Source organism: Vidua chalybeata, chromosome 1 (genome assembly GCF_026979565.1).
Source record: "Vidua chalybeata isolate OUT-0048 chromosome 1, bVidCha1 merged haplotype, whole genome shotgun sequence".
Taxonomy (NCBI): Eukaryota; Metazoa; Chordata; class Aves; order Passeriformes; family Viduidae; genus Vidua; species Vidua chalybeata.
The window spans coordinates 58,802,082-58,826,555 of record NC_071530.1 but is presented as its reverse complement, the minus strand read 5'-3'; the positions used below and the strand labels follow the sequence as shown (position 1 = coordinate 58,826,555).

The window sequence follows — 24,474 nt, the reverse complement described above, 5'->3', positions numbered from 1 at the left end:
TTCAGGATACAGAGATGGGTTAGCTCTGTGGAAGGACTGGCATGAAGATCTCTGGATGCATTTTGCTGGACCCAACATAAACTCTAGCTCAGTATCTTCTAAAACCAGTATGTTTTTATTAGTTTTCTCTTGTCCCCCTTCACAGAGCTCTTCTGTGTGATCCCATGCCACTGCTACCTCTTGTAACTGCAATTCCAGGCAAAGGGACAGCCCGCTTCTTGAGTGCTGCTCGAGCTCAGGAGAGGAAGAGCAGGGACTGATGTGGATGAGTAGCTGCAAGCAGAGATCCTGTAAATCTTGTAAAGGATTAAAAGTAGATGGCTCCTCCTTGAAGCAGGCAAAAGCACTTTATTTCCCCCCCCACCCCGATCTTTCTGTGACTCAGAGCAAAGCCCTGCTGTACATAAACAACTCTTCCAACTCTGTGAACTGGAGGAATTTGGCACAAGAATGGCTCAGTATTTAGGAAAGGTGACTATAAATGAGTATAGTGAATTGTTATGCATACATTTTAAATGTAATACAAATGGCTTTTGCCTTATTACCATGTTGTAATAATGGAGTAATTTACATTTTTTGCCTTTACAGAAAAAAATGAAGATATCATTCAGCTGACCCTGGGAAATAAGTTTTTATAATCAATTGGAAAAATAAAGCTGCATTTCAAAATATTTAGTTGTATAATTATATCATTTTAGTATTGTAAGTGCAATTTGCTTTTGTCTGTTGACAAAAGCTGTCTAGTTATTTAGTACTCTATTTATCAGCAAATGAACATGTATTTCCAACACAGATTCTTGTTAAAATCTTAAAAAAATTATAATGTGGAGTTTGACCTCCATAGTCACTGCCTGATAAAACATAAGTAAATATGTTGTTTAAAGTATGCAGTAGACAACTATATCAGCAAAAGACTTCCGATATTATGGTGATACTGTTAGTGACCATTTCCTGATCATTCCTATAATTGTTTCAGTTATTTTATATTAACAATTCTTTAATTATATGAATGCCAGAAGGGTAAATTCACAAAAAGGAAAATCACTTTACATATAACATAGTGGGATAACAATGTGTAGAACCTATTTTAAAGAAACCATGAGAGACATATTTCATTCATCAGTCTGACACAAAAGCAAATTACTTCCTCTAATATGTAATGAAATAAACAATGGTCAGATGGTTGGTTCATTTGTCTGCATTTGCTTTGTTCAGTTCTACCAGTTAAACAGGATGTTTTCTATTAACATTGCTTTCACTTTTCCTGGTAACAGTAGCACCAAAATAAAGACCAGATTTTGTCAATGTGAAATTTACTCCTCCTGAATAAAGTCTTATGCCTAGAATCTGCAAAGAGAAAAGCTGAAATAAGATGTGGGAGCTGCAATATTTCTGTAGGTAAACACCAGGCTGAGATCCATACAAGCTTACAGGAGTCAGGTACTTGGCTTCCACCAAAACTCAGAGGAGGTGAGTACATTTGTTCTTAAAGCTTTGTTTTGCAAATGTGAGCTCTGCAAGGCAAAACAGCCTCCCAGTATTCACTGTATATATGAGTATATATGAATGGTGCCTTGGGTATCCAAAATCTATGCAAGTGAAAAGGAGAGCATGGAGCATGCAGCTTCTCAGCTGTGAAGCAACAGCCTTGCTGAGCCACACTGCTTACGAGGCAGGCTACTGGATCTTCCTCACCAAACTTGGCTTGTGCCCTTAGGTGACCTCCAGCTCAGGCAGAACATGAGTTAACTGCTAGCAAGATTCAAAGCGCATGGGGTTCAAGGGGAAGTATGGGCTTTAAGCCAGTCATGTGCACTGGATGTTCCACCTAACTGGAATGTGGTTTTGTTGAGATATGTTTTCTTTGTCTATTTTTTCCTGAAATGTGCAATTACAAAAATTAAAATATTTACATCATTGCAAATGAAATTTCAATGTCAGCTTTTTCTGTCATCAAATGGAATATTTCTATGTGCAGCAGGTGAATTATTTTCCTTGGAGATCAGATACAAAACTGTTTTCAATACAGAGAACAATAAACTGATTATTACAGCTATATACTTTCTGGTCAAGAAGTTTCCCTGTGTTCAGAAGTGATGCTTGTCCCATAGCTCCCATATTAGCTGTGTGCCAGGCTTCACAGTAGTTGCTAACCAGTCGGATCCCATTAGCAGTTGAACCATGCCATATTATTTTTTGAGGCCTGAAAGGTAATGTGAAGAAGTTATTTACTGGAAAAATCTCTTTTGCTTTATTCAACTGCACATCTGTATGTGTGGCGATCTGCATTCCTTGTGCTTGAAGCAAAGAGTGGTTAGGTAAAGATGAAGACAGAAAGGAGAGACAGAAAAGAGAACACAATCTGATATGCCGTTTCTAGACTAGCAGAAAAGGGAAAGAAAAATGGCATAAAGAAAGTGAGAAATTTTTATCACATGTCTAGTAGCCCAAGATACTGCTACTATTTCTTTTACTATCTGGTAAAAGTAGAAAAAAACCCTTAAATGTAACATATAAATGGTAATGTCAACTCACCAAGATGAATCAGTCATGACATTCCTGCCGTCAAAGGAGTATATTGGAACATGAATGTTGAATTGTCCACCATTTCCATCAAATATAGATTCCCAGTTACTGAAAAGGGTTTCTCCCTGTAAAATTTCAAAGCCCCTTTTACAAACAAATCCCTAATCTACACCAAATCCTATGTCTACCTTCATAGATTTATCTGTAAATTGAAAATTTTATCTGCATTTAAGGACACTTGTGTTTTCATCTTTCACACCAGTTTCTGCACACAATGTTCCTGAACAAACTTGTCTGTCAACTCTATGCAAATAGCTGTCTGGTCCATGCTTTTGCTTCCAAGTTGTCTTTCTGTTCTGTTGTCACTCCAAAAATTCAGCTTGATCATCACCTGTCCTTTTCCTCCTAAGGCATTGTTTGAAAAATTGTTTGTAATTACTGTAGCTGTAGAGAAAATATAGACATAAATTGTACTGGAACTTCTGTTAAGGTCACAGTTTTGTGAAAAGTGTTGCAAACATTCAGGGTAAAACCTTTGCATTTGGTTTCCTCTCAAACTGCTTTTGAATTTTTCCAGTCAAAGTTGAAACAATATTGTCTTCACAAATTTCTCTCAAGGCTCTGTGTTTGCATGCACTTTAGAGCAGCATCCATTCAACACGTTTCCAGCATCATGTATTATTCCTGTAGGTTTCTTTGTCCGCCTGTCCTAGGAGGCAGCCAATGCTACAAAGACATGGTTTGTTTTCCTCAGTTTTAGAATGTGTCTGTTTATGTGAGACCACAAAATGACTCATGCTCTAGACTCTCCTCTCTGTTCCATTGCGGTATATCCAACATCATTCCTAAGCACAGCATTTGCATTTTTCTTCTAAATGAGAAAAATGGGCATTTTATCCTATGATCACACTAAAAGGCAGAACATAATAACTTCATCACTACTTCTTTGTTTCTTGAATCTGGCTGTGAAATATGAAGCAAAACTGCTTCTTTATAAAATGCAGTTTGGGCTGAAACTTAGTGCTTTTGCTATTTTCCAAGATTTTTGGGGAACCTACAGCCTATCCTAAAAAAACAAGCACTAAGTACCCATTTTTACCTGAAGATTGACTACTGGCAAATGGTGTCGGTCAGTTTTTCTGACAACTGTGGCCAGATCTTGCAAGTGTGATGAGAGGAAGGCTCTGTAGGTGGATGTCAAACCAGCAAGCTGGGCCTGCCGAAAACACTGAAAATCTGCTCGCATGTCACCAGACAATGGGAAGTTCAAAGCCACGAGATGCAACTGGAAGAAAAAAAAGAAGAAAGGGCACCATTTAAAAAAAGTTTATGACACAGGGAAGATACATCTTGGAAATGAAACAGTGCTCCTGTCAGCACAGAACACATACCCTTCATAACAGGTATGAAAGTTATTTGTTGCCATAACATTACATTTCTCAGAGCCATGAGACCCTTAGCAGAAATATCAATTTATCTTTCAATCTTAAGGGAACCATGAAGATTATGTACTCCTAAAAATAAAAATCTTTTAAAAGCAGCTAATATTTTCAATTGGAAATCTTGGACTTTTCACATGAACAAAATCACAAATCCTGCAAACATGGAAAAAAGTAGCAAGAAGTGACTAGGTACCATTTAAAAATAGAAGAAGTCGCATACTTAAGTCAAGCAGCACAGATGCAAGAACTAATCCACATTCTTCTTTTTTTTTTTTATTTCATTTTTTAGGTATGTCAGTTACCTTGTTTTTGTCTAAATATTTTAAAGTCTTTTAAATAGAGGCTTAAGTTCTAAAGTGTCCATCTTAGCCAAGCAGCACTACCAAGACTGAAAATATTTTAACAAATATTTTAATAATTTGTAGCACTATTGTTAGTTTAGAAATTACTCTGTATTGCAGGTACAATCATTAAGTGAAGAGGTATTCCTAACTCAGTCAGGAATTTCTTTTTCGTTTGAGATGGGAAAGGGGCTGGGATGATGAAAATAGATCTGGAGGGAACAATTTCAAATTGAGTTTGAGATGTCTGAATAAGTTGAAGAAGTGTATTTGTAAATTTCTGAAGTAAAATCTCTGAGTTTGAAGAGCAAATATCACAACTGTCCCTAAAGATTCAATCTGTCACATTACAAAGCATGGCTCTGCAGCTGAAATACAGATCTCATACTTACTGCTGGTTTTCCATTGTTCATATTTGATATTGGTCTCAGTGCTGGAATAGACTGAAATCCCTGTTATTTGAACACAAGCAAAAAAAATTATGTTAAATATCAGAATTCTACACACTCAGTATTTTTTTAAATAAAAAATTTAATCACACATGGAGTCCTGCATGAAAGCAGCCTGCTCTTGGTAGGAGCAGAAAAGCAGTTGAGTAAAATCAAAACAGAAAGGGTAAGGAGGATGTGAAAACAGAAAATGTAATGGGTGGAAATACTTCTCAACCCTGTTAATTGTTTCAGGAACAGCAGTTTTCTTCTCTAGTTATGGCAAGTATGAGTAACAAGCTACCAGCTGGAGCAGATGGGAAACTCAGGTGGTGTCAACAGGAGGCTGCAGAAAATTTCTTATAACTTGAGGTCTAGACATTTTTCCAGTGTGCTGGGTGAACTTCTCCCTGACCTACTTTAACCCTTTTTATTTGTTTCTGACCATCTTCTTTCCTACTGCTGCTTCCTAACACTCTCTTGCCCTTTCATTTTCTCAGCAGATCAATTAACCTGTCATCAAAACACCCTTCTTGACTCCCTCTGTCATTTCTTGGTTTTCATCCTCTCACAGTTTTTTGGGACAGACAGCATGTTCACATGCAAATTGGTACAATAACTTGCGGAATGGGGTCAGGCCCAAACTAACAATTGAGGCTTTAAAGAACACCCTCTGCACACTGCAGGGTAAGCTACATTCAGGTGATGATTATGGTACACTGAATACAGGACTATAACCTTTCAAAGAAAATCTACTTTTCAGAAACCCTTTTTTGACCTTCCTTGAAGGGGATCATGGTTTGATATGAGTGATTCCAGGCTTATGAAACAGAATTCTGTCGGTTTGTGGGTTTTTGTTTGGTTTTTCTTTTGTTCGTTTTTTGGTCTCTTTGGTTTTGTTTAGTATTTTTTTGTTGATTTTTTTTTGGGGGGGGAATTTTTTTTTTGTGAGCAGCTTACTTTATTCTGCTTTTTGTAAATGTTGCTTTGTCTCTTTAGTGTTTGGAATCAGAAGATACTGGAAAGAGATGACTATCCAAGCAAATCAATCTGCAAGCATATGTAGTGGTAGGATGCTTATTTTGAACTGACAAATCTTGGTGGAAAATCACATTGTGCAGAGATCTGCATACAACTTCTGCCAAGTGTATCATACATCTAGACTCAGTTTTTCATGGTCCAGTATTTTGTACTTACATGGCTTGATATGGCGGGAGAAGGAAGGCTGCCAGCAGGGATAGGAATTAGCTCACCAAGCTGAAAGAACCAAAAAGGAGAGTAGAACAAAAACATATCACCAGGAGCTTCTGAATTAAAAAAAAAGGAGTCTTTGCACCCACACTTCTCTCCCTCTGTAAAAATATCTCCCTCACCTTCATTGTGAGGAAGGGAGTTGGAAAAGATTAGGGTGTAGTGCAATAGTACCTGCAATTTTCTCCATCCTTTCTGAACACGGATAAAAACCTCACTGGTTTCCCTCAGATAGATTAGTGTACCTTCTGCTACATAATGAACTTTTTCCAACATACCCTCAATGTTTTGGAATGTCGTAACCTGTCAAATAGGAAAATGAAACATATTTCATCAGACACACAAAACACTCTGTAAGTTAAATAGTCTCATTTGGACACATAATTGTGTCAAGGTTTGACACAATTTGGACACAATTGTGTCACAAGGTTTCTTCTGCAGGAAATGCTCATAAAGTCAGTTTTATGTAATTTAATCCATAAAGTAATATGAATATCTTGCTACTTTGGCTACCAGCATTATCATTCTGTGGATTGTAGTAGAACGACAGCAACTTTGTACAAATTTTGTACAGAGTGAAGATTGTTGCACTCCTACAATTTAGCATCCTGGGTCAAAATGGCAGAGTTCAGAAGAGAACTGCAGTAGTTTAAAACTGGGACAAATTTCAGGAAAGTGCAATTTCTTTCACTTTTTTTTTTTTCTCATTTCTTCATTGTCAGAAGGCATATTTATAAATAATGCAGACCCTACTACAGATTTGTATATATTTTTTTAATCTTAGTTTTGACCTAAGTAAGCTCAGACCTTCTGTCTGAGACAGTAGCTCCCAGCCTGCAATTACAGTCTTCTGTCTTGGGGCACCAGTCCTTGAACATTTTTTTCTCCCCTGAGAATTGCAATGAATGCCCTCTGCTAGCTTGAGTAGGGCTTTTGGGGCTGGTTTTCTCAGGCTTTTTTGGTAGTATTGTTTGTTTGTTTATTTGGGAATTTTGTTCTTTTTACAGAAACTATGAGTTATTAATTTAGAAACTACTGAGACTTCTGCCTTAGCTTTTTCTTTTCCTTCATGGATATCTTAGATCCAATTTTGCTTAATTTCATAATATAAGAAAAAGAAACAAATTTACATGTATTCTCTGGCATAATGATTTTTTAGAATTGCTAGGGAAATTTTTGCATCTTAAATCAGTTTGCATCTTAGAATTATTTTGTTTATAAAACATTCTACTAAATAAAAACACAGGATGGAACTTTCACTCCTCTTTCAGTGCTACCAGTGGCCACCAAAAGTTTTGAAGAAAATTTTCTATAGCAAACTTCCTTATTTTGCTCTCTTACCAGATTCCTGGTGGCAGGTGACCCTGGCTCTCCAGGAGGATCTGGTGGCCCAGGCATTGCAGCTGCTAAAATAAAATAAGCATACAATATATGCTGAAGGTCATCTTTTTTGAGAGAGAATGTGAGTGACACAAAGAAAGGACTTAGTGATGGCGTCCAGGAGCGGTGGAACTTTTAAATAGCCATAGTCGTGTCCTTAATAGCTCAAGTCAACTACAGAAAATACATTCTAAGGATATTTTTAGAAGCAATGATGTAACAGTCTTTTCTCTGTTTTTTGGGAGGTTAAGGCCAACAGACTGCAATCTGTTGTAGAAACTGCAAATGAAGAACACAACCCACTTAAATTGACCAGAATTGTGTTCTGTTAGCTAGTGCACATGGAAGAGGAAGAACTTTTTGCTCCTGCCCATATAAGCTTTGAGGAAGTCATAACACCTTTTGCTCTAAAGGAAAACAAAAATTTACTTTTCCTTAGATGGAATATTCATGTGCTGAGCTTGTGTTACAAAGCAAAAAAGAATTCTTCAGGGGTATGAACTTGGACTACTAAGACTGCAGTCCACACCGCCTGGTACCTAGTATCTGTCTCTATTCCAAAAGTTAATTTCTTCATCTTAAGCTGTTTTCTGGAGTAAAAACTTTTTTCTTTTAAGGCAGGAAAGATTCGAAGATATGGAAGATTAAAAGCATGCATTTTGTGCAACTGCATGTTATGATGATGGAACTTCAAAGCTGTTTGTAAGGAGCTTCTACGCAAGGACCTTGCTTGGTTGGTTTTGTGAAACCCAGAAGAACCTCGAGATCACCTTTTGCAAGAAGAATCTATGCACTGAGGCATTTGCAAGAATACTCCAGAGTAGGTCCTTTACGCCAATGGCAGAGGAAGGAGGTCAGCTCTCAGAAGTGTTTATAGCTATTTACCTACAGATAAGCTATTCCTCTTTCCCCATACTGCTACATGTGAACTCCATACTGCAGTATGGAGTATAATTACAGATAGTAATAGCTTTAAAAGAGATAACTGAACCTTGAATATAGGGAATAAATAAACATCTGTTCCGAACATTTAGTCAAATGTGTGCTGCCTAAGGAACCCTTTTACAAAGCAAAGAGGAAAATGTGTAGGAGGATGATGAAGACTAATGGCAGGGAGCATAAATGAAAATATAGGGATGGAATACTAATAATGATTTGTTTTGTCTGACTGGGTCTCTTAGCTAATATCCAGAAGTATTTAATCTAAATTACGCAGGTAAAGGCCTGAAGACCTTTATGTGCTTCATGGATGCTGTGGATCTGTCTGTATCGTGATGGTCAGGGGCTGATTCATATAAAGCCTATGTTCCAATGTTGAACATATAAAGGATTTTTTCTTTCTCAAATATTATTCAGAGGATGAATACTTCTGATAGACACTAAATTAAAATATTGACTGGATGACAGAACAGAAGTCTCACCTGCTGTGTGAATGAGGCTGACCATTTCTTGAACCTGCCATTTCTTAAGCAACCCGAAGTTTCATTTCTATTCAACATTTGCATAGAAACTAGTTTTCAGAAGCAGTTCTCCAGAACTCTGATTCTAGACCTCTAGAATCGCTCTACTGTGGGTACTGCCTTTTCACCAGAAAATCAGAGAAGCACTTGGGCTGGAAAAAACCCTTAAGATCATCACCTCCACCGGCAACACCCAGAACTGCAAAGTCTGCTACTAACACATGTCCCTAAGTGCCATAGTTACACTTCCAGAGATGGTGACTCAACCACTTCCCTGGGCAGCCTGTTGCAGTGGCAATCCTTTAGGTGAAAAAAAATTTCCTAATACCCAATTCAAACCTCCCCTGGTACAACTTGGGGCCATTTCCTTTTGTCCTGTTGCTTGTAATCTGGGAGAAGATACTGCCCTTCCTGGCTACACCCACCTTTCAGGCATTTGTGGAAAGTGATAAGGTCACCCCTGAGCCTCCTTTGCTCCAGCCTAAACACCCCCAGCTCCCTCAGCTGCTTCTCACAGGACTTGTGCTCCAGACCCTTCACCAGCTTGACTCCCTTCTCTGGACATGCTCCAGCACCTCAATGTGCTGCATTCTTCTTGTGAGGGGTTGAAAACTAAGCACAGGATTTGAGGTGTGGCCTCACCAGTGCTGAGTACAGTGGGACAATCACTGCCCTGGTCCTGCTGACCACATTATTGCTCATACAGGCCAGGATGCCACTGGTCTTCTTGGCCACATGGACATTGCTGGCTCATGTTCAACAACTGCCAACGAGCACCCTCAGGTTCTTTTCTGCTGGGCAGCTTTCCAGCCACTCTGCATGGGGTTGTTGTGACACAAATGCAAATGCAGGACCTGGCACTTGGCCTTACTGACCCTCACACAGTTGACCTCGGCCCGTTGGTTCAGACTGTCCAGACCCATCTGTAGAACATTTCAGCAGATCAATCTTCCCACACAGTTTGGGGGCAAACTCATTGAAGTGTACATTTGATCCCCTAGCCCAGATAATTGATATTTGATAAGTCTGGACTCAATACTGAGTCCTGGGAAAAACCTCTTGTGTTGGCCACCAGGTGGATTTAATTCCATTCCCCACAAGAAGAGTGTTTTGTCCCAAATTTAGCCCGCGGGTCAATTTGATGGATTTTGCAAAGCTGTCAAGGTAACCTATCTCTACTATGCAGATTTCCTCCCAGCCACAGCCACAGCAAGATCCTTCATGCAACAGCACTTCCATGGCACTAGTCAGTGAAAACTGTCTGCAGAGAAATTGTCCCTTTTGTGCTCTCAGTTCCAACTCCCTCCCTAGGAGAAATTGGTGGAGGGTAGGAGGAGAGCAGGGAACAACCTGATTCCTGTATGCAGAGAGGGTGGGCAGGTGGGAAAACCTGCCAGGTGTGAAAGAACTGCTCATGTGTGGGTTGTGGGCATGCAGCTGTACACTTGCATATGCACTGAAAAGCTCACCATATATTGCAGGGGGCCCTGGTGGTCCAGGTGGTCCAGGTGGGCCAGGAGGTCCAATTTTTCCATAACCTGGTAAGCCAGGTAGGCCAGGTAATCCTGGAGGTCCTCTGGGTCCAACAATTGAGTCCCCTTTTGGTCCCTGTCAGTGATGAAAAGTATTTCCTTGAATGTATTGATTTCACTGCTACAGGGCCATCATCTCTGGTGGCAACATTTACCAGGTGCCTGCCACTACACAGCCATTTAGACATGAGTCTGTATGTAATTTTCTCCAAGGAGGCATGGGTATAATGGAAAATGAAAATTTTAACCACATATCGAAATAAAGTCAAGGATTTAAATTTCAGAAAGCTTTCTGAAAATTCTCATACATATCCCTGAGCAGCTGATGCCTGCAATACTCTCAACAGTGCTCTCAAAGTCCTGGATCTCTACTCTGATCATGCTGAGACTGCTTGCTTTAATGGGCTCAGAGAGTTTGTGGAAAACTTTAATGTAAAGTGTGTCTATGCAAGGTGTACACCTCATGATGAGTGCTGTCTTCTCCCTCCTGTGGTCAAATGTTAGTCCTTAACCTCTCCAGCTTCCAGACTTTCAGAATAAAAACACTTAATTCCCTTCATTTCCAGTTTAGCAGCGAGTCCTCAGTCTGACTGAGGAGGACTTCTGCTCCCTGTGATCACACCAACCTGCAGACATGGAACACATTGGAGCAAGGACAAGGACAGCTCAGCTGTGCCAGTAGAATGGTTTCTAAACAGGGAGATATTCTCAGCAATGTGGAATAGAACCAGCGGGATTTTTAAAGATGGTCTTGCTAACCTAACACTTCATCCTCAGCTGTGGCCCACTCATTCATGGTTCTTGACACAGATATGGCAATAGAGGAAGGCAATTAATGTATTTGTTGCCAAATCCCAGGGATAAACTCGTTTCCAAAGAATTGGTGCATTTTATTCCAAAGCAGCTGCGGTGGCAATTGCCAGAAGATAAAATTAAAAGGTGGACAGTAGACAGTGGCTGAATTTTATAGAAATGGTCCAGATGGCTACACACTGGTCTTTTCAGTCATATTTTTTTTGATCACTAGGAAAACAGGATTAATTATTTAGATGGCCAGTAATTTTCAAGTCAGCCTCTGACTAACTTTATATGGCCTATTTTGGTATTTATGGGAGTATAAGTAGTACCGTCACAAATTATACATGCTGCTTTGATTTGTAACGCTGTTAATATATGATCTGGATACTGGTGTAGCTATATGAGACAGCTGAGCACAACATTATGTCAGTATTTCATAGCAAAGTAATTCTATGCACAACAGTGAAGTGTCTGTGTTTATAATTCATGCACTTACTATTATCCACTTACTGCTTAGCATGTAAGTTTTTGTACAGTTCCTAGCAATCCTGATATTTGTCTCTTTTTAGTGCCTTCTAAATTAATTCTAAATTGGTAGTCGTAAATATTCCCATTCTACAACCTGCATGACTTACAATTAATCCTGGTCTTCCAGGTGGTCCAGGAGGTCCCGTCAGAAAAAAACCTCCATTTGGTTCTCCTTTTTTTCCTTTTACACCAGTGACTCCATTATCTCCTTTTTCACCCTTTGAATAAAATGTATTTTAAAATGTTGAGCGGAAGTGAGACTAGAACACAATGCACTGAACTTCTAAATTTACATGAAATCTCTGAGTTTATAAAGGAAAATGTAAAGGAAAGCACCTGCTTGAAATGTTTTAAACATCACTTTCTTCTTCTATGATATGGGATGAAAAGGAATGCTTTCTCTATAGAGGCTGCAAGGCTCACTCAGGGCAAGGGCTAGGGGAGGTGGGGTTTGGTAGAGGCAGAGAAAATGCCTCTGTTGCTGTTTCCTGCTATTCTGCCCAGCAAAACCTTGTTCACTGCTGTAACTGGAGGTGAAGAGAGAGTTGGAGGAAGCATAAAAGCCTGGCTTTGTGCTTTCCTCCATCAGCAAGGAAAAACCAAAGCAAGGCTGACATCGAATGGACAGCTATTTGAAAGTATGTGACAAAGTGAGCAGAGCAGGGTGGGAGTGTGTACAGGGATAACAGAAGAGACCCTACACAAAATTGCAAACACTTGAAACAGTATGTCTTCTGTTCTGCATGGCTGATCATCAGTTAGTTTGGGAAACAGAGCAATAGGTAAGAAGTACCATTTAATAAGTACATTATTATGTCTCTGTGCAAGATGAGCCACAGCATTTATACATTCCTCCTCATAGTATTTTTTTCTGTTTGTCTGCTTCTTTTTTTTTTTTTTTTTTTTTTTTTTTTTTTTTTTTTTTTGTTGACTTTTTTCATGTTTCTGAGAAATAAACCTGTGGACAGAAGAGGCAAATGGCAAAGCAAGAATGGCAGGTATCTGCAGACAGCCAGAGGACATGGCTATGTATAGCTCCTCCTCTGACTTTTAGTCTTTGTAGATTCCCAGTAAACATGACTCAAAAAGTTTCTTTATTCCAGGTCATTTTGGGGAGTGGAAGGACTAGATGAAAAATAAGTTATTGGCAGCTAAATCTGTAAAGCTACAGATATTACACTGTAAGGTCAGAAACCCTATTGGCTTTGCCACATGCATGGGACACTTTATGCCATAGGAATAACTTTGGTGTACTCAGCCAAGCAGAAATAAAATCCTAAATCCAGGCAGCATTAAGAGTCCTTCCAAGAGACTGTCAGCACAACACTTTTGGTAGCATCATTAAATGATAATTTGATTCACATTTTTTCAGTTCTTCTACTGATAGAGTCCTATTCACCTAAAAACATTTAAAATAATATAATATTTTTATTAATTTTTGTCACTTGAAGCAGTCAAGAGAATAATGGAACAGAGAGCAACTAAACAAATCAAGGTATGGGTATACTTTGCTGTAAGAGCTTCCAGGAAAAGTAGATTCCATAATTTAATTCTATTCAGTGTGCTTAAAAGAGAAATAACATGACATGAAAGTGATTTCCACCCCCCTTTCCCCTCACCAGTGTTCTAGAAGTCCTTTAGGTAATGGTTGTCTTTTACCTGAGCTGGCATGGAAACAAAAGCATTCATTTAAGGCAGATATGTTAGGTAACAGTGAATTATGACTCACTTTAATACCACTGGGAAGGTAAAAAGCCTCAGTAATAAAGTTTCTTTCAAAAGTAATCCTTATAGACCTCTGACAACTGCTATCTCTATAGTTGTTATAAACTTGCCTCTGTAGCTGGAGTTTAAGAAATGAATATAATTTTCAAATGCTGATGCCCTTATATTTGTATATTTCACCATGTTGCATTGGTTTGTGCTTAATTTATAGTAAAGTACACTTTAAAAAAAGCTTAACAGAACTCAAATACAAATGGAATATAATTACCTTTATGCTATTAATAAAATGGCTGAAATGTGATGGAGGCAGAGGTGGACCTGAAAAATGAAGAAAATACAATAAAGTACAATAATTATCTGTAATTTTCCTTTTAAATGCACTGCTTTTGGTATTACTGGTTTAGGAGTTTAAAGGAAAACCATTTACAGTAATGGCATTAACCTTTACATCAAACATATTTTAAGTTTGGTTTCCTAATGAAGCAAGACTTATACAGCCTATCTTGTCTGCGCCTTGTCTGTCACTCTTCCACCTTAAAAACTTCTGAATCTGATTGGGATTTCAGAAAAATTAGAAGGAAAGAAGGCTCAAATACGAAAAATTCCCAGTTTTCTGAAAACATAGCAGCTGGAAAGAGGAGTGAAAGACAAGTATCCATGTTAACCCCTTTGATGCAAGCCAAGGTAAAAGAGAAGCTTTTCATATGTTTTGCTGGTAGTGGGGTGATCCATCAGTAGATGTGTGATCTTTCCTGCAAAGACAGTACCAGAGCTGACAAGAGAAAGAGATAGTGTTGCTGCTGTGCTGCAACAATTGTACAATAACTCTTCCTTGACATTTTTATGCAATGAAAACCAATATTAGATTAAATGGTTATACCACTCGTGTTGTCTGCCAGTGTTGGTCAGCCAAAGCTGTCAAGCCAGCACAAAAGCCTCAAAAAGCCTTAAAATATTATGTGCTTGGTATCCATTTGGAAAAAAAAAAAACGTATTTTGCAGCTTCCCATAACAGTTCAATGCATTTCCTTCAAATGTGTTTTGATTAATTTTTGAGATCTTTGAGCCCAACCCTCAGCCAGCCATAGGGCTCATTTCCCAGTGTGCCCCCTCAGATAAATAAATCAAGCAGACATTGTAGGGCAGAAAAGTATTCTCATTATGGCACCTGTTTGTATTTTATTCCAACCTTACCAATTACAGCTTGCAGCAGCGATCTGCTTGATCCTTATGAGGGGAAGGGAATGGACAGGTGGAATGAAATGGCAGGTGTCCTTCTCAGATGTTGCTTAGTATTAATCTTTACACTGAGCACTATCTCAGGTCTTTCTAGGATGACCAGCAAGTAGTCTAGGTCTGAATGAAGCCCATGTCTGTTGAATTTGCTCTCGCATTTTTGTGTGGCTTCATATTTTTACATGTTATCAATTAATAGAACCTGTTTATAAGATTGGAGAGGTAACGTTTTGTGAGAAGCAAAAATAAATCCACTGCATGCAAATACAAATACCACATTTCAAAAAGCTTTTCTGGTTTGTGGAACTCAACAAATGTAGTGGAAGGAGTTTCAGCCACCTTCCCCTCAGAAAAGGTTTTTTGAAAATTTCCTGTACTTTAATTATGCAACTACTGGCTTGTAAATTTTCCCTGTCAGTGGTTATGTGGGCACCTGTAAGAATTAGAGAACTGCTTTGTATGAAAGAATATTTTAGCAACTACATCATTAAGGAAAAAACAAATAGGAATATTTTTTAAAGCAGCAACAGAATTGGTCTTAGTTAGCATGCTTCAACTTCATGTTGAACAAAACGTTGGAGCCAATTGATCTGTTATATCAAATGAACAGATCTCTGTTATTTTAGGAGAGAAGTGAATTGAATTTTCAGTTTAACCAGAATTGTGGTGTTATTTTCCCCATCCTTTACTAGCTGCAGTTTTACAGCAAAATCTTAAGAACAATCCTCTCATAATCTTCTTATGAAGCACCTGAAATCATCAGATATAGGCAAGAAAGTACTTCTAAGACAATAATTTGCATTCAGTACAGAACCTGGAAATGAACAGATATATTTGTGGTGGATAAGCCAGCACTGAAGAGAAAATCTTATTTTTTGTTTAGGAAAGTTTCTTTCTTCTTCTTTTGACAAGTTTATTGATGACTGGAAATTGCTAACTGCGTATTTTAAGATATTGAATCAGAATAAAAATTAATGAGGACAAGACAGGAAAATTAATTTTATCACAATAAACAGGTGTTGTCTTCAAAATAACCAAAATATCATCTTTAGTCAGCAGAATTATGTCTTTGGAACAAAGACAGAAATATCCATGTTGATCTAGTGAGATCAACATATATGGGGAGAATATAGCTATTATCAATGCATTAAAGGAAAATTACTATAAATATGGAATAGCAACACTAATTCAATATACAGCATTTTCTATTTCAAATTATTTCTCTCACTGATCAAAGCCTTATCTCAGTAAATGAGATTTCAAAAAGTTTACAGAAAATGAAGTGCTTGTATTTACAATCTTTTCAAACAGATGCTTGTTTCTGTAACTCTTTTTGGATTTGTAAGAATTAGCAATGTATATCAACTTTTTGACACAGAAAGCAAATCTTTGGGTGAGGAATAATTCTTATGATGCTCCTACTGCTAGTGAATTGGTACTTTTATTGCACACAGATGCTTCACGATTTTCAGAAATAAATCAGAAAATATTAAAAAATTGGTTGAAATGGAAATAATCTGTTTCTACCTCCTGTTAGAAGTGGGACTGTCAGCAACAACTGACTGCCTTGAACTCAGAATGCACAGGTGCATTACCCTGAAATGTGAAGCACTAGATGTTAGCACAATTGGCTCAGAAAGACTGACAACAAAATGGTATCTCAGGAAGTGCCCATGATGTCCTTCTAAAATGTCAAAAAATCTGTGACCAGCCACTTACATTTAAATATCTATTCTTGTACTTAACACATTCATAATGCTCACAAATGTGCAGTCTGTCTCTTCAGAAGACATTTTGGATAACATTCTGAGCTTTGCTGTTCTGTGTATCAATTCATCAATGAACACTGGAATAAATCTCTAGGCAGGTAAGGCTGCAGAGGTAACTACTGAAGTATCTTGCTGAATTGCTTTTCAAGTTAGACATATATTCCTCCACAGGATGTCAATGACAGATTTAGTATACCTGGTGGTCCTGGAGCACCTCTGTCTCCCTTTTCTCCTTTTAAGTGTGCTGAACTGTGCAGTTCCCAGGAAGCTCTGTTTGCTTTAGCGCCTGCCACAATAGCATCAAAAATTCATAAGAACTTGAAAACAGCAGAGACTGTAGTAATGAAAACCAAACCACTGAAAGTGGGAGCAGACTTTCCCATGTATGTGGGGCACATGGTTCCTGTCCCTCTGTGTCTCTCTCACTCATGATCATCGAATGGCTGCTTGACTGTCCTCTCTTATCAACCCCAACTTGTGCAAGACAATCTCTCTCTTACAAGTCAATCTTTTACTCCCCTTTCCCTAACCATCACTGCTGGATGGTTAAGATCCTCTAACAAGATCCTCTGAACAAGTCTGGTTCTATTTTTCCATTTGTGAATTTCACTGGAGGAGAATCAGAAACAGTTCTTGATTACGAATGAGTGTTGTATACCATATCTTCCCTTCCCTTCCCTTCCCTTCCCTTCCCTTCCCTTCCCTTCCCTTCCCTTCCCTTCCCTTCCCTTCCCTTCCCTTCCCTTCCCTTCCCTTCCCTTCCCTTCCCTTCCCTTCCTTCCCTTCCCTTCCCTTCCCTTCCCTTCCCTTCCCTTCCCTTCCCTTCCCTTCCCTTCCCTTCCCTTCCCTTCCTTCCCTTCCCTTCCCTTCCCTTCCCTTCCCTTCCCTTCCCTTCCCTTCCCTTCCCTTCCCTTCCCTCCTCCAGTTAATACAATAGCCAAGAAAAAGCAAAAAGCTCTTAAGTATGAAAACCCCCCAAAAAAAAAAAAAAAAAAGAACTTATTTAAACCAATGTACAAGAAAAGAATTGCCCACCATGGTCATTAAGAAATTCTTGATTTCCAGGATAGGGAGGGTTCACCTTCAGATGAAGAAATCCATTACAAATTATCCATACATATTAATAAATGGAAATGCATTTCTTAGTGTGACTGAAAAGCCTGGCAAGTTTGCGTGCTGGTAAATATTATAACAAGACTCTGGAATTATCTCCAGTTTGACAGGGTCTGAGTATTAGCTGATCAAGTTTTTATGAGGATTATGCTCTCTGACATGCAGCATGCTTTCAGCAAAAGGGTAACATCATGCATTTTGGAGGCATCAGAAAATCCTACTCTCAGTTGTTCCAGTGAAGCATCAGAAAACTTATTATCCAAGAACAATTCTGAATTTACAATACTGTGTTTGGAAGCAGAATTTGATTTTTGACTCTGAGATAACAGCTTGTGTTTATAATTCTCTTCATCAGACCAGGGCTATGTTATGTCTGATGTTAACTTGTGCTCTGTCTGATGTTAACCAGATGCATTGAAACCACAATATGGAGACAGAAACTATTCTAGTCTATCCTCTTCTGTCACCAGCTACCTGTAACAGTGGGCATGCTACCTACCTCTGTGCCTGTCTTCAAAATAGGGACAATGTAGGAACTGAAATGTAGCAAGTGCTTGGAAATCTTGGTACTTTCTAGTACTCTTTATAGGAAACTAAGCAAGTGTATGAAAAAATGGAAGTTGCTGCATCTGGCTAATCCTGTAGTACTAGCCCGCAGAAGTCTTACTCACATGGATGACTCCATTAACTTCAGAAGTTCAGTGCCCATGAAGAAAAACTGGTGGGGTTCAGTCTGTAGTTCTTTATCGGCACTCATTTATGTAGGCATGAACAGCAGACTTCTTATCTATAAACTTGGATAGGTTTAGGAGATTACTCATAAACATAGGACAAATCTATCCAGCACACTCAGGTGCATGAAGAGATGTTTACAAGTACATGTTTTTATTACTTGTGCGTGTTAAAGTTAGTGCTATTTTTCACTGATGGTAACCTTCTGGAAAAGTGGCTATTATTATCTGAAATTCAGAGAAAATTGGCTTGTTTTATTTTAATCATTCCACAGAGAATCAGAGGAGAGTTGAGGCTGGAAGGCATCTCTGGAGGTTGTCTACCCCAAAGGAGGATCAACTACAGCAGGTTGTTCAGGGCCTCATCCAGTCAGGTTTCAGAAGTGAGGCTGACAAATACATATGTGATTATGGACATATGGACATATGTTATACAGTGGGAGTGAGAAGATTTAAGGGAGAAATTCAGGGGTAAAAATACGATGTGTGGAGGTGGTAGGCCAAAAATGTAGAAATGGCAAATTACCATATTTATTTATGGCAATTGGTATGTCTATTTATTATTAATTCCCAGAAAAGATCATAAGTTGGGATACAACTTTTTTCAGCAGTAAGGTTAGGGTGATGATGAGTATCAGTACATTTAGTATAGAGGAAATCAAGAGCTGTTTCTCTAAAATCAGTGAAAAAGAACTGTAATGCAAATTGGAGGAGAGGGCACAGTATTACTTGGAGCTATACTGTTTAACAGAAAAGTATAACCCTACGCTACTCAGGAGTGGACTGTGGCTCCCAAAGACAGAATCCTTTCTATGTACATACCCCACAGTCGGATATTGCCCTAGGGAAAATACTTCCAGAACTGAACTATGCTCACCATTCATTCTAGGATGCAATTTCTGTAATTAATTAAACAAAAATTGCATTTTCATATTTTCATATTCTGAAAATATGAAATCCATCTCCTTTCTTTTCACATACTATGTGTGAAACTGCAGGTGCTTTGAAGGCTTTGTCATATTCTTTGAAAAGGAGGGGCAGATCTTCACCTGCTGCAATTCTATGTGAACAGTGCATTTGAGGGTCAAATAAAGAACATGATCTTTCTTTTCTGATGCATCTTTCATGCCACAATGAAACACATAACAAATCTTATTTTGGACAGGGAAATTAAAAACAGCTAAAGACATAACAACATGAGGACTGTATTTATACATATATCCAAAAAAATACATGTACCTGTATGTATACACATTCAGGTTCCCAAAGCAACTCCTAAACTATGGAAACACAAGCTTTGAAAGGCATTAAAAGTATTCAGAAAACAAGCAATCAAAGTACTTTAAGCAAAAGAATCTAGTGTTTCTGGTTCTGTTATATATTTTATACATGGTTAAGTTTTCATAAATGGCTAAACACTTGAAAATCTGTTATCCCGAAGAACAAGTAAAACACATCCCTGGTGCAAAGCAGAAGGCAGGGTGAGAAAAGCTGCAAGGTTATGGTGTTTAGGTGTACAGCTGCTTTGGTTATGTTCTGTCATAGCCATGCATCCTGCTAAGAGCAGATTCTGCATGTGTCACTTACTGGCATTTTGCAATGAGGCCTGGGAGGGACTGGGAAAACTGTCTATTGAAAACAGGAGGGAAATTACTTTAATGAGCATAGGTATGATACAGCATGTAACACACCATATAAACCTAGCAGTCATGATGAGGCTAAGCCTGGAAACAAAACCACCACCTCTGTAGAAGAAAGCCCAGCTGGCTGCCAGGTCTGTCATCATGTCCCTCTCTGTGAGGCCATGGGGGCAAAACTCTTCCATGACAGTGGCTTTGGTTAAGAGATCTTTCTTCTCTGCACACAAGCAAGGTCACCCACAGTGAGCTGTGTAGACTGAAACCAGTTTTGATGTTTCCTTTTGCAGACTGCTTCTAGAGCAGCACATTTCTGCTACAAACCAGTCACTGATCCCCAGCTGCACTTACTCCTTTGATATAAAGTATACGTCCTGGAGGTCCAGGGGGCCCTGGGGGTCCAGGCAAGCCAGGAAGGCCCTGGAAAGAGAAAGTGAAAGAAGGAAGATATTAGACAAAAAATAAACCCCATCTGCAAACTGGAACACCTAAAGTACTGCATATTGAAACTAAATTAATGTAAGTATATCTCTCATCCAAGGAACATTAGGTATTCTACACTGATCTAGATCTCTCAAAACTGCTAAGATTCATAAATTTTCAAGTGCCAGTCAGATATGTACATGCTAATTAGCAACCATGTGGAACCCTGGTAGACTGAGGCATGACTGCCTTTTATAAAAAATGCATGTCAGCTCTTAACTGTTTAATTTGAAAACTTGGCATAAGGCTGTGTTCACCTTTCAATGTAATTTTCTGTATGGTGACATATGTAATTTCATCAATAATTAGAGATCCATTAGATTTTATCTTCCCTGAGCACTCCAGGAAGGACTACTAGAACATGCAGCCTCTTTTGTTTGCTTGTTTGCTTTAACCTGTCAGCCTGATGTACTTCATCTAGTTATACTTGCTACAATAGCTTTTGTGTGGTTAAGGCAGACAATCCAGAAAATGAACTTTAATATTATTTGAAGTTATGGAGGAAAGGAAAATCTACTCTTATATTTTCTGTCAGTGGGTAGTAATTTTTCCTGTCATTTTCTTCCAATTTGCATTTGTCTAATTTGTTTTCACTTTCCAGGAACTATATTTCTATTTATACCTTCTTCTATGGGTGTAAGCCACGTTCAGTACCTGGTCTTTTTTTACTGTGGAGATACCTAAATACTTACTAATTCTGTGAAGATACTCACCAATTAGTCTCCCTGCTACTCACATAAAGCAGTATAATCTCACTTATATTTATTGTCTAGATAGACAAGACACTTGTGCCTTGCACTTTGTGTGCCATTTTTTTTTCTTTTGAACAAACTAGAACCAGAGGCTTCCTACAACAGAATCAATTTACAAAAATTTCTCTTCTGAAATACAGTGATACTGACTTTATGCTAACACAGTAACATACCCTTGTAATTTTTTTTCAGCATTATCTCTGATGCAGATAAAATAGCATTAGCTGCTGTTGTGACATAGGTACCCATTTTACTAGCACAGATTTTCGCATGACATCAGAACAACCACACAAATGACTGCTGTTGTGAAGCTTATTGTTTATGCTCAGCAGTACTAGTTCTTGTGCGGTCCAGTTTCAATGTTTGTCATGAGACAACTTGTCTGAAATCTTTTAATGAGAACAGACTTGCAGCAACAGGTGCTTGGTTCATCACTTGTCATTCCACAATTACAGGTTGTGAGCATGAATATGCTGTCATCTGTGCAGAGGTCATTGTTTTGAATACATGTACACAGCAACCGTAGCAGGTCGCAGGTATTAGTGAGTATCTCCTTGTTAGTAAGGTAGATACCACTTCCCTGTGATATGCTCAAGTGTTGTTTGTACCTGGGCTAGAAAGGTCAGAGCCTGTGGGAGTATCTTCACATCATGAGAAATCACACTGGTGGCCTGGATCAGAAAGTCCTTGACATATATAAAAAAACTGGAATTCCAAATCCTTTGTTATTTGAAGCTGCTATGGTAGCAGTGAGTGGCACACATAACTGTTACACCTGGGAGCTGACACAACTATGTGTATCTGCAAGAACTGCCCAGACAGACCCAGAATCTGACTTTTCAAAGACTGCTGCTAGATAGGAAAAGTAGCAGAAACACAATTATTTCTGGAACATTTCATCTTTTTAGTCCCATCATCATTTGAAAGGAATCAATATAAATCAGACTTCAGATTTTAACAGATTTTATTTTTCAACTAATTGAAATACAAAAAACTTACATTAAATGCTTCACCTCGATCACCTTTCACACCTCTCAGTCCATTCTGTCCTGGACGGCCCTGAAATAAGTAGAAATAATTTAGTATGTGTCAGAAGCAAGCTTTCCTATCTTTATTCCACTTGAGAGCACAATACATACTGGGCGTCCTGGGAAGCCAAGTTCTCCTTTGGGTCCAGTAGGTCCTATTGGTCCCTGAACAACAACAAAAAAAGTGATTATGGCCCATTTTGTTGACCTATATTTCATTATTTAGAATAAGAAACAGTTTTATATCTATATTAAAAATCAGTCTGTGACTGCCTATAGAGACCGCACAGAACACTCTCTCTGCTTGCTCTACTGAGTGATCTCAGAAGCTGAGGACTGCATGTTACAGTCACCTGTCTGAAGTCTGCATTCCCAGACCCTTGTCGGGTGTGCAATTCAAAACTGACTCACTATGTATTGAAGAAAAATTAAATGCATCAGTCAGGAAAAGAAAAGGAAGTTAGAGATGTATGTTTTGCTCATCTTCTTTCCCCCCCCCACCCCCTGCCTTTTTTTATTTCTAATTATTTTTTACTCAGGCTCTATGAGGAAGTATCTGTGGATTGGCCTAAGAATTCATGCAGTGCCAGGCTTCTACTTGCCTCTCACCAGCCTGGGTTTGTGGATTCATGGGGCTGATAGTTGAAACAGAATGATTCCTTCTTTATACAAGTTTGACTGACTCACCAGGCTCCACAAAGTAATAAAAAATGAAGTCTATATATTTTTGCTGTACAGGCCTCACACTAAGTACAGATGTATTTTTTTTCTATGGGAAAACACCAAATTGTATCGCCCCATTAGCAGCAATGATCAAAAGGGAGTTCTGTGCTCAGAAGAGAGCTGGCTGAGCAAAGCCTTGAGACAGGCTCCATGTGCCAAATTTTCCTGAAGTGTGACCATTCCCACCAGTGCTAGCAAGACCTTCCTTATCTGCTTGCTGAACTGTATGAAGCAACTCGTGGCAGTATAAAAGGAGATGTAAAACACAGAGTTTGGGGCTGAGAGGAAAAGGATGCACAGCAAGTAGCAGTGAACACAAGCCAGAACATGAGGAATTCCAAACAAATATAAGGAAAATTTTTTTACTCCAATGTTTGTCAAATGTCTGGAATGTGCTGCCCAGAAAGGTTGTGGGATTTCTATCCTAAGAGTTTTTGAAAACTTCACTTGACAAGTTTCTGAGTTAAAGAGACCTGCTCCAGGCAGTGATGTGCACAAGGTCATCTCTGAAGTCCATTTTAATTCAAAGTTATTGTGTCAAGTTGAAGGGGGAGATCATCTTGCAGTCATACAAAGAGAAGGATAGGAACATCCTTTCTGGTAAGTTAAGGTAGCCTCCTCAGGGATTCTGATACACAGTAATTAAAAAAGCAGTTATTTAGCACACCCAGTTATACCCTTTGGAAGGCTACAGACACTGATGTAAAAATCTCCTATGCACCCTGGTGTGCAGAAATGTCAACACTCTACTAACATTCACTAAGCCACAACAGTGACCAGGCTATGTCAAAAGCAGAAGCAAACAAACATCCTTTACATCCTTGATTTTTGGAATACTAGACAGAAGAAATTGGTGCCCTAACACTGCTGGGTCTGGGCCACTGTTCTTGTTTTATAACTAATTTATTGTGCTTTCTTACAACCTTCCATGTCCGGTCAAAAGTATCAGACCAAATACTTGAAAGAAGGCCTCTAAATCCTGATTTTGGTACATGGTCCTACTCTACTGCCTGGTGTACAGCTTTCTCAGAATCCAACGCAGTTGCAATTTATTGGCATTGACAGAAATTGAGCAAATGCAGTTAGTTGTTTTAATGTAAATCATATAAACAGAGACTAATTTAGGTGGAAAAAGAGCAATCCGCTTGCACAACCTCTTGCTTACATGACAAACATGTACATTAGGCTTGTAGGTTAGGTCATGCCACTCAACACCTTGTTTCAGAACAAATTGCAAGAGGAAAAAAGGAAGCTTTTATACAAAGGATTCTTCAGCTTATATAGACCGATACGATACATTCTACTCGATTAGCTAGTTAATAAAAACGTCTTTCTCACACACTGTCCTTGAGAAGAACAGAAAAACAAGGTGGAAAAACACCACCTGCAGATTGTTTATACTAACAAGTTATCACATTCCTACAATTCCCTAAAAATTCTCACAAGCCACTGTGAGAAATGATTGCCGTTTCTCTCTCCCTGACCAGGCTGGCATCCACATCTCTGGGCACCCATTTCTGTGTTTAATCACTTTTAACATGAATTTTTGCCTTTATACCTATATATGTCACAAGCTGGAACTTTTGATCTT

The 24,474-nt window shown here is 38.7% G+C and overlaps 1 protein-coding gene across 4 annotated transcripts in view; it reads right to left on the bottom strand.

The window, feature by feature from the left end:
• Window positions 1-328: 328 nt before the first annotated feature.
• Window positions 329-24,474, bottom strand: part of COL15A1 (collagen type XV alpha 1 chain) — a 114,256-nt gene continuing 90,110 nt past the window's right edge. For 2 of the 4 annotated variants that reach the window (XM_053957625.1, XM_053957642.1), the window contains 16 exons: window positions 22,272-22,325; window positions 22,132-22,191; window positions 20,249-20,317; window positions 19,848-19,889; window positions 17,452-17,497; window positions 16,613-16,702; window positions 13,680-13,729; window positions 11,794-11,904; window positions 10,298-10,436; window positions 7,330-7,394; window positions 6,163-6,291; window positions 5,935-5,994; window positions 4,702-4,761; window positions 3,626-3,811; window positions 2,536-2,651; window positions 329-2,203 (listed from right to left, as the gene is read on the bottom strand). In XM_053957625.1, the coding sequence (XP_053813600.1) occupies window positions 1,987-2,203; window positions 2,536-2,651; window positions 3,626-3,811; window positions 4,702-4,761; window positions 5,935-5,994; window positions 6,163-6,291; window positions 7,330-7,394; window positions 10,298-10,436; window positions 11,794-11,904; window positions 13,680-13,729; window positions 16,613-16,702; window positions 17,452-17,497; window positions 19,848-19,889; window positions 20,249-20,317; window positions 22,132-22,191; window positions 22,272-22,325 (1,494 nt within the window). In that variant the 3' untranslated portion in view covers window positions 329-1,986. The remainder of the gene's footprint in view (window positions 2,204-2,535; window positions 2,652-3,625; window positions 3,812-4,701; window positions 4,762-5,934; window positions 5,995-6,162; window positions 6,292-7,329; window positions 7,395-10,297; window positions 10,437-11,793; window positions 11,905-13,679; window positions 13,730-16,612; window positions 16,703-17,451; window positions 17,498-19,847; window positions 19,890-20,248; window positions 20,318-22,131; window positions 22,192-22,271; window positions 22,326-24,474) is intronic. The other 2 variants (XM_053957634.1, XM_053957652.1) reach the window with 2 other exon arrangements.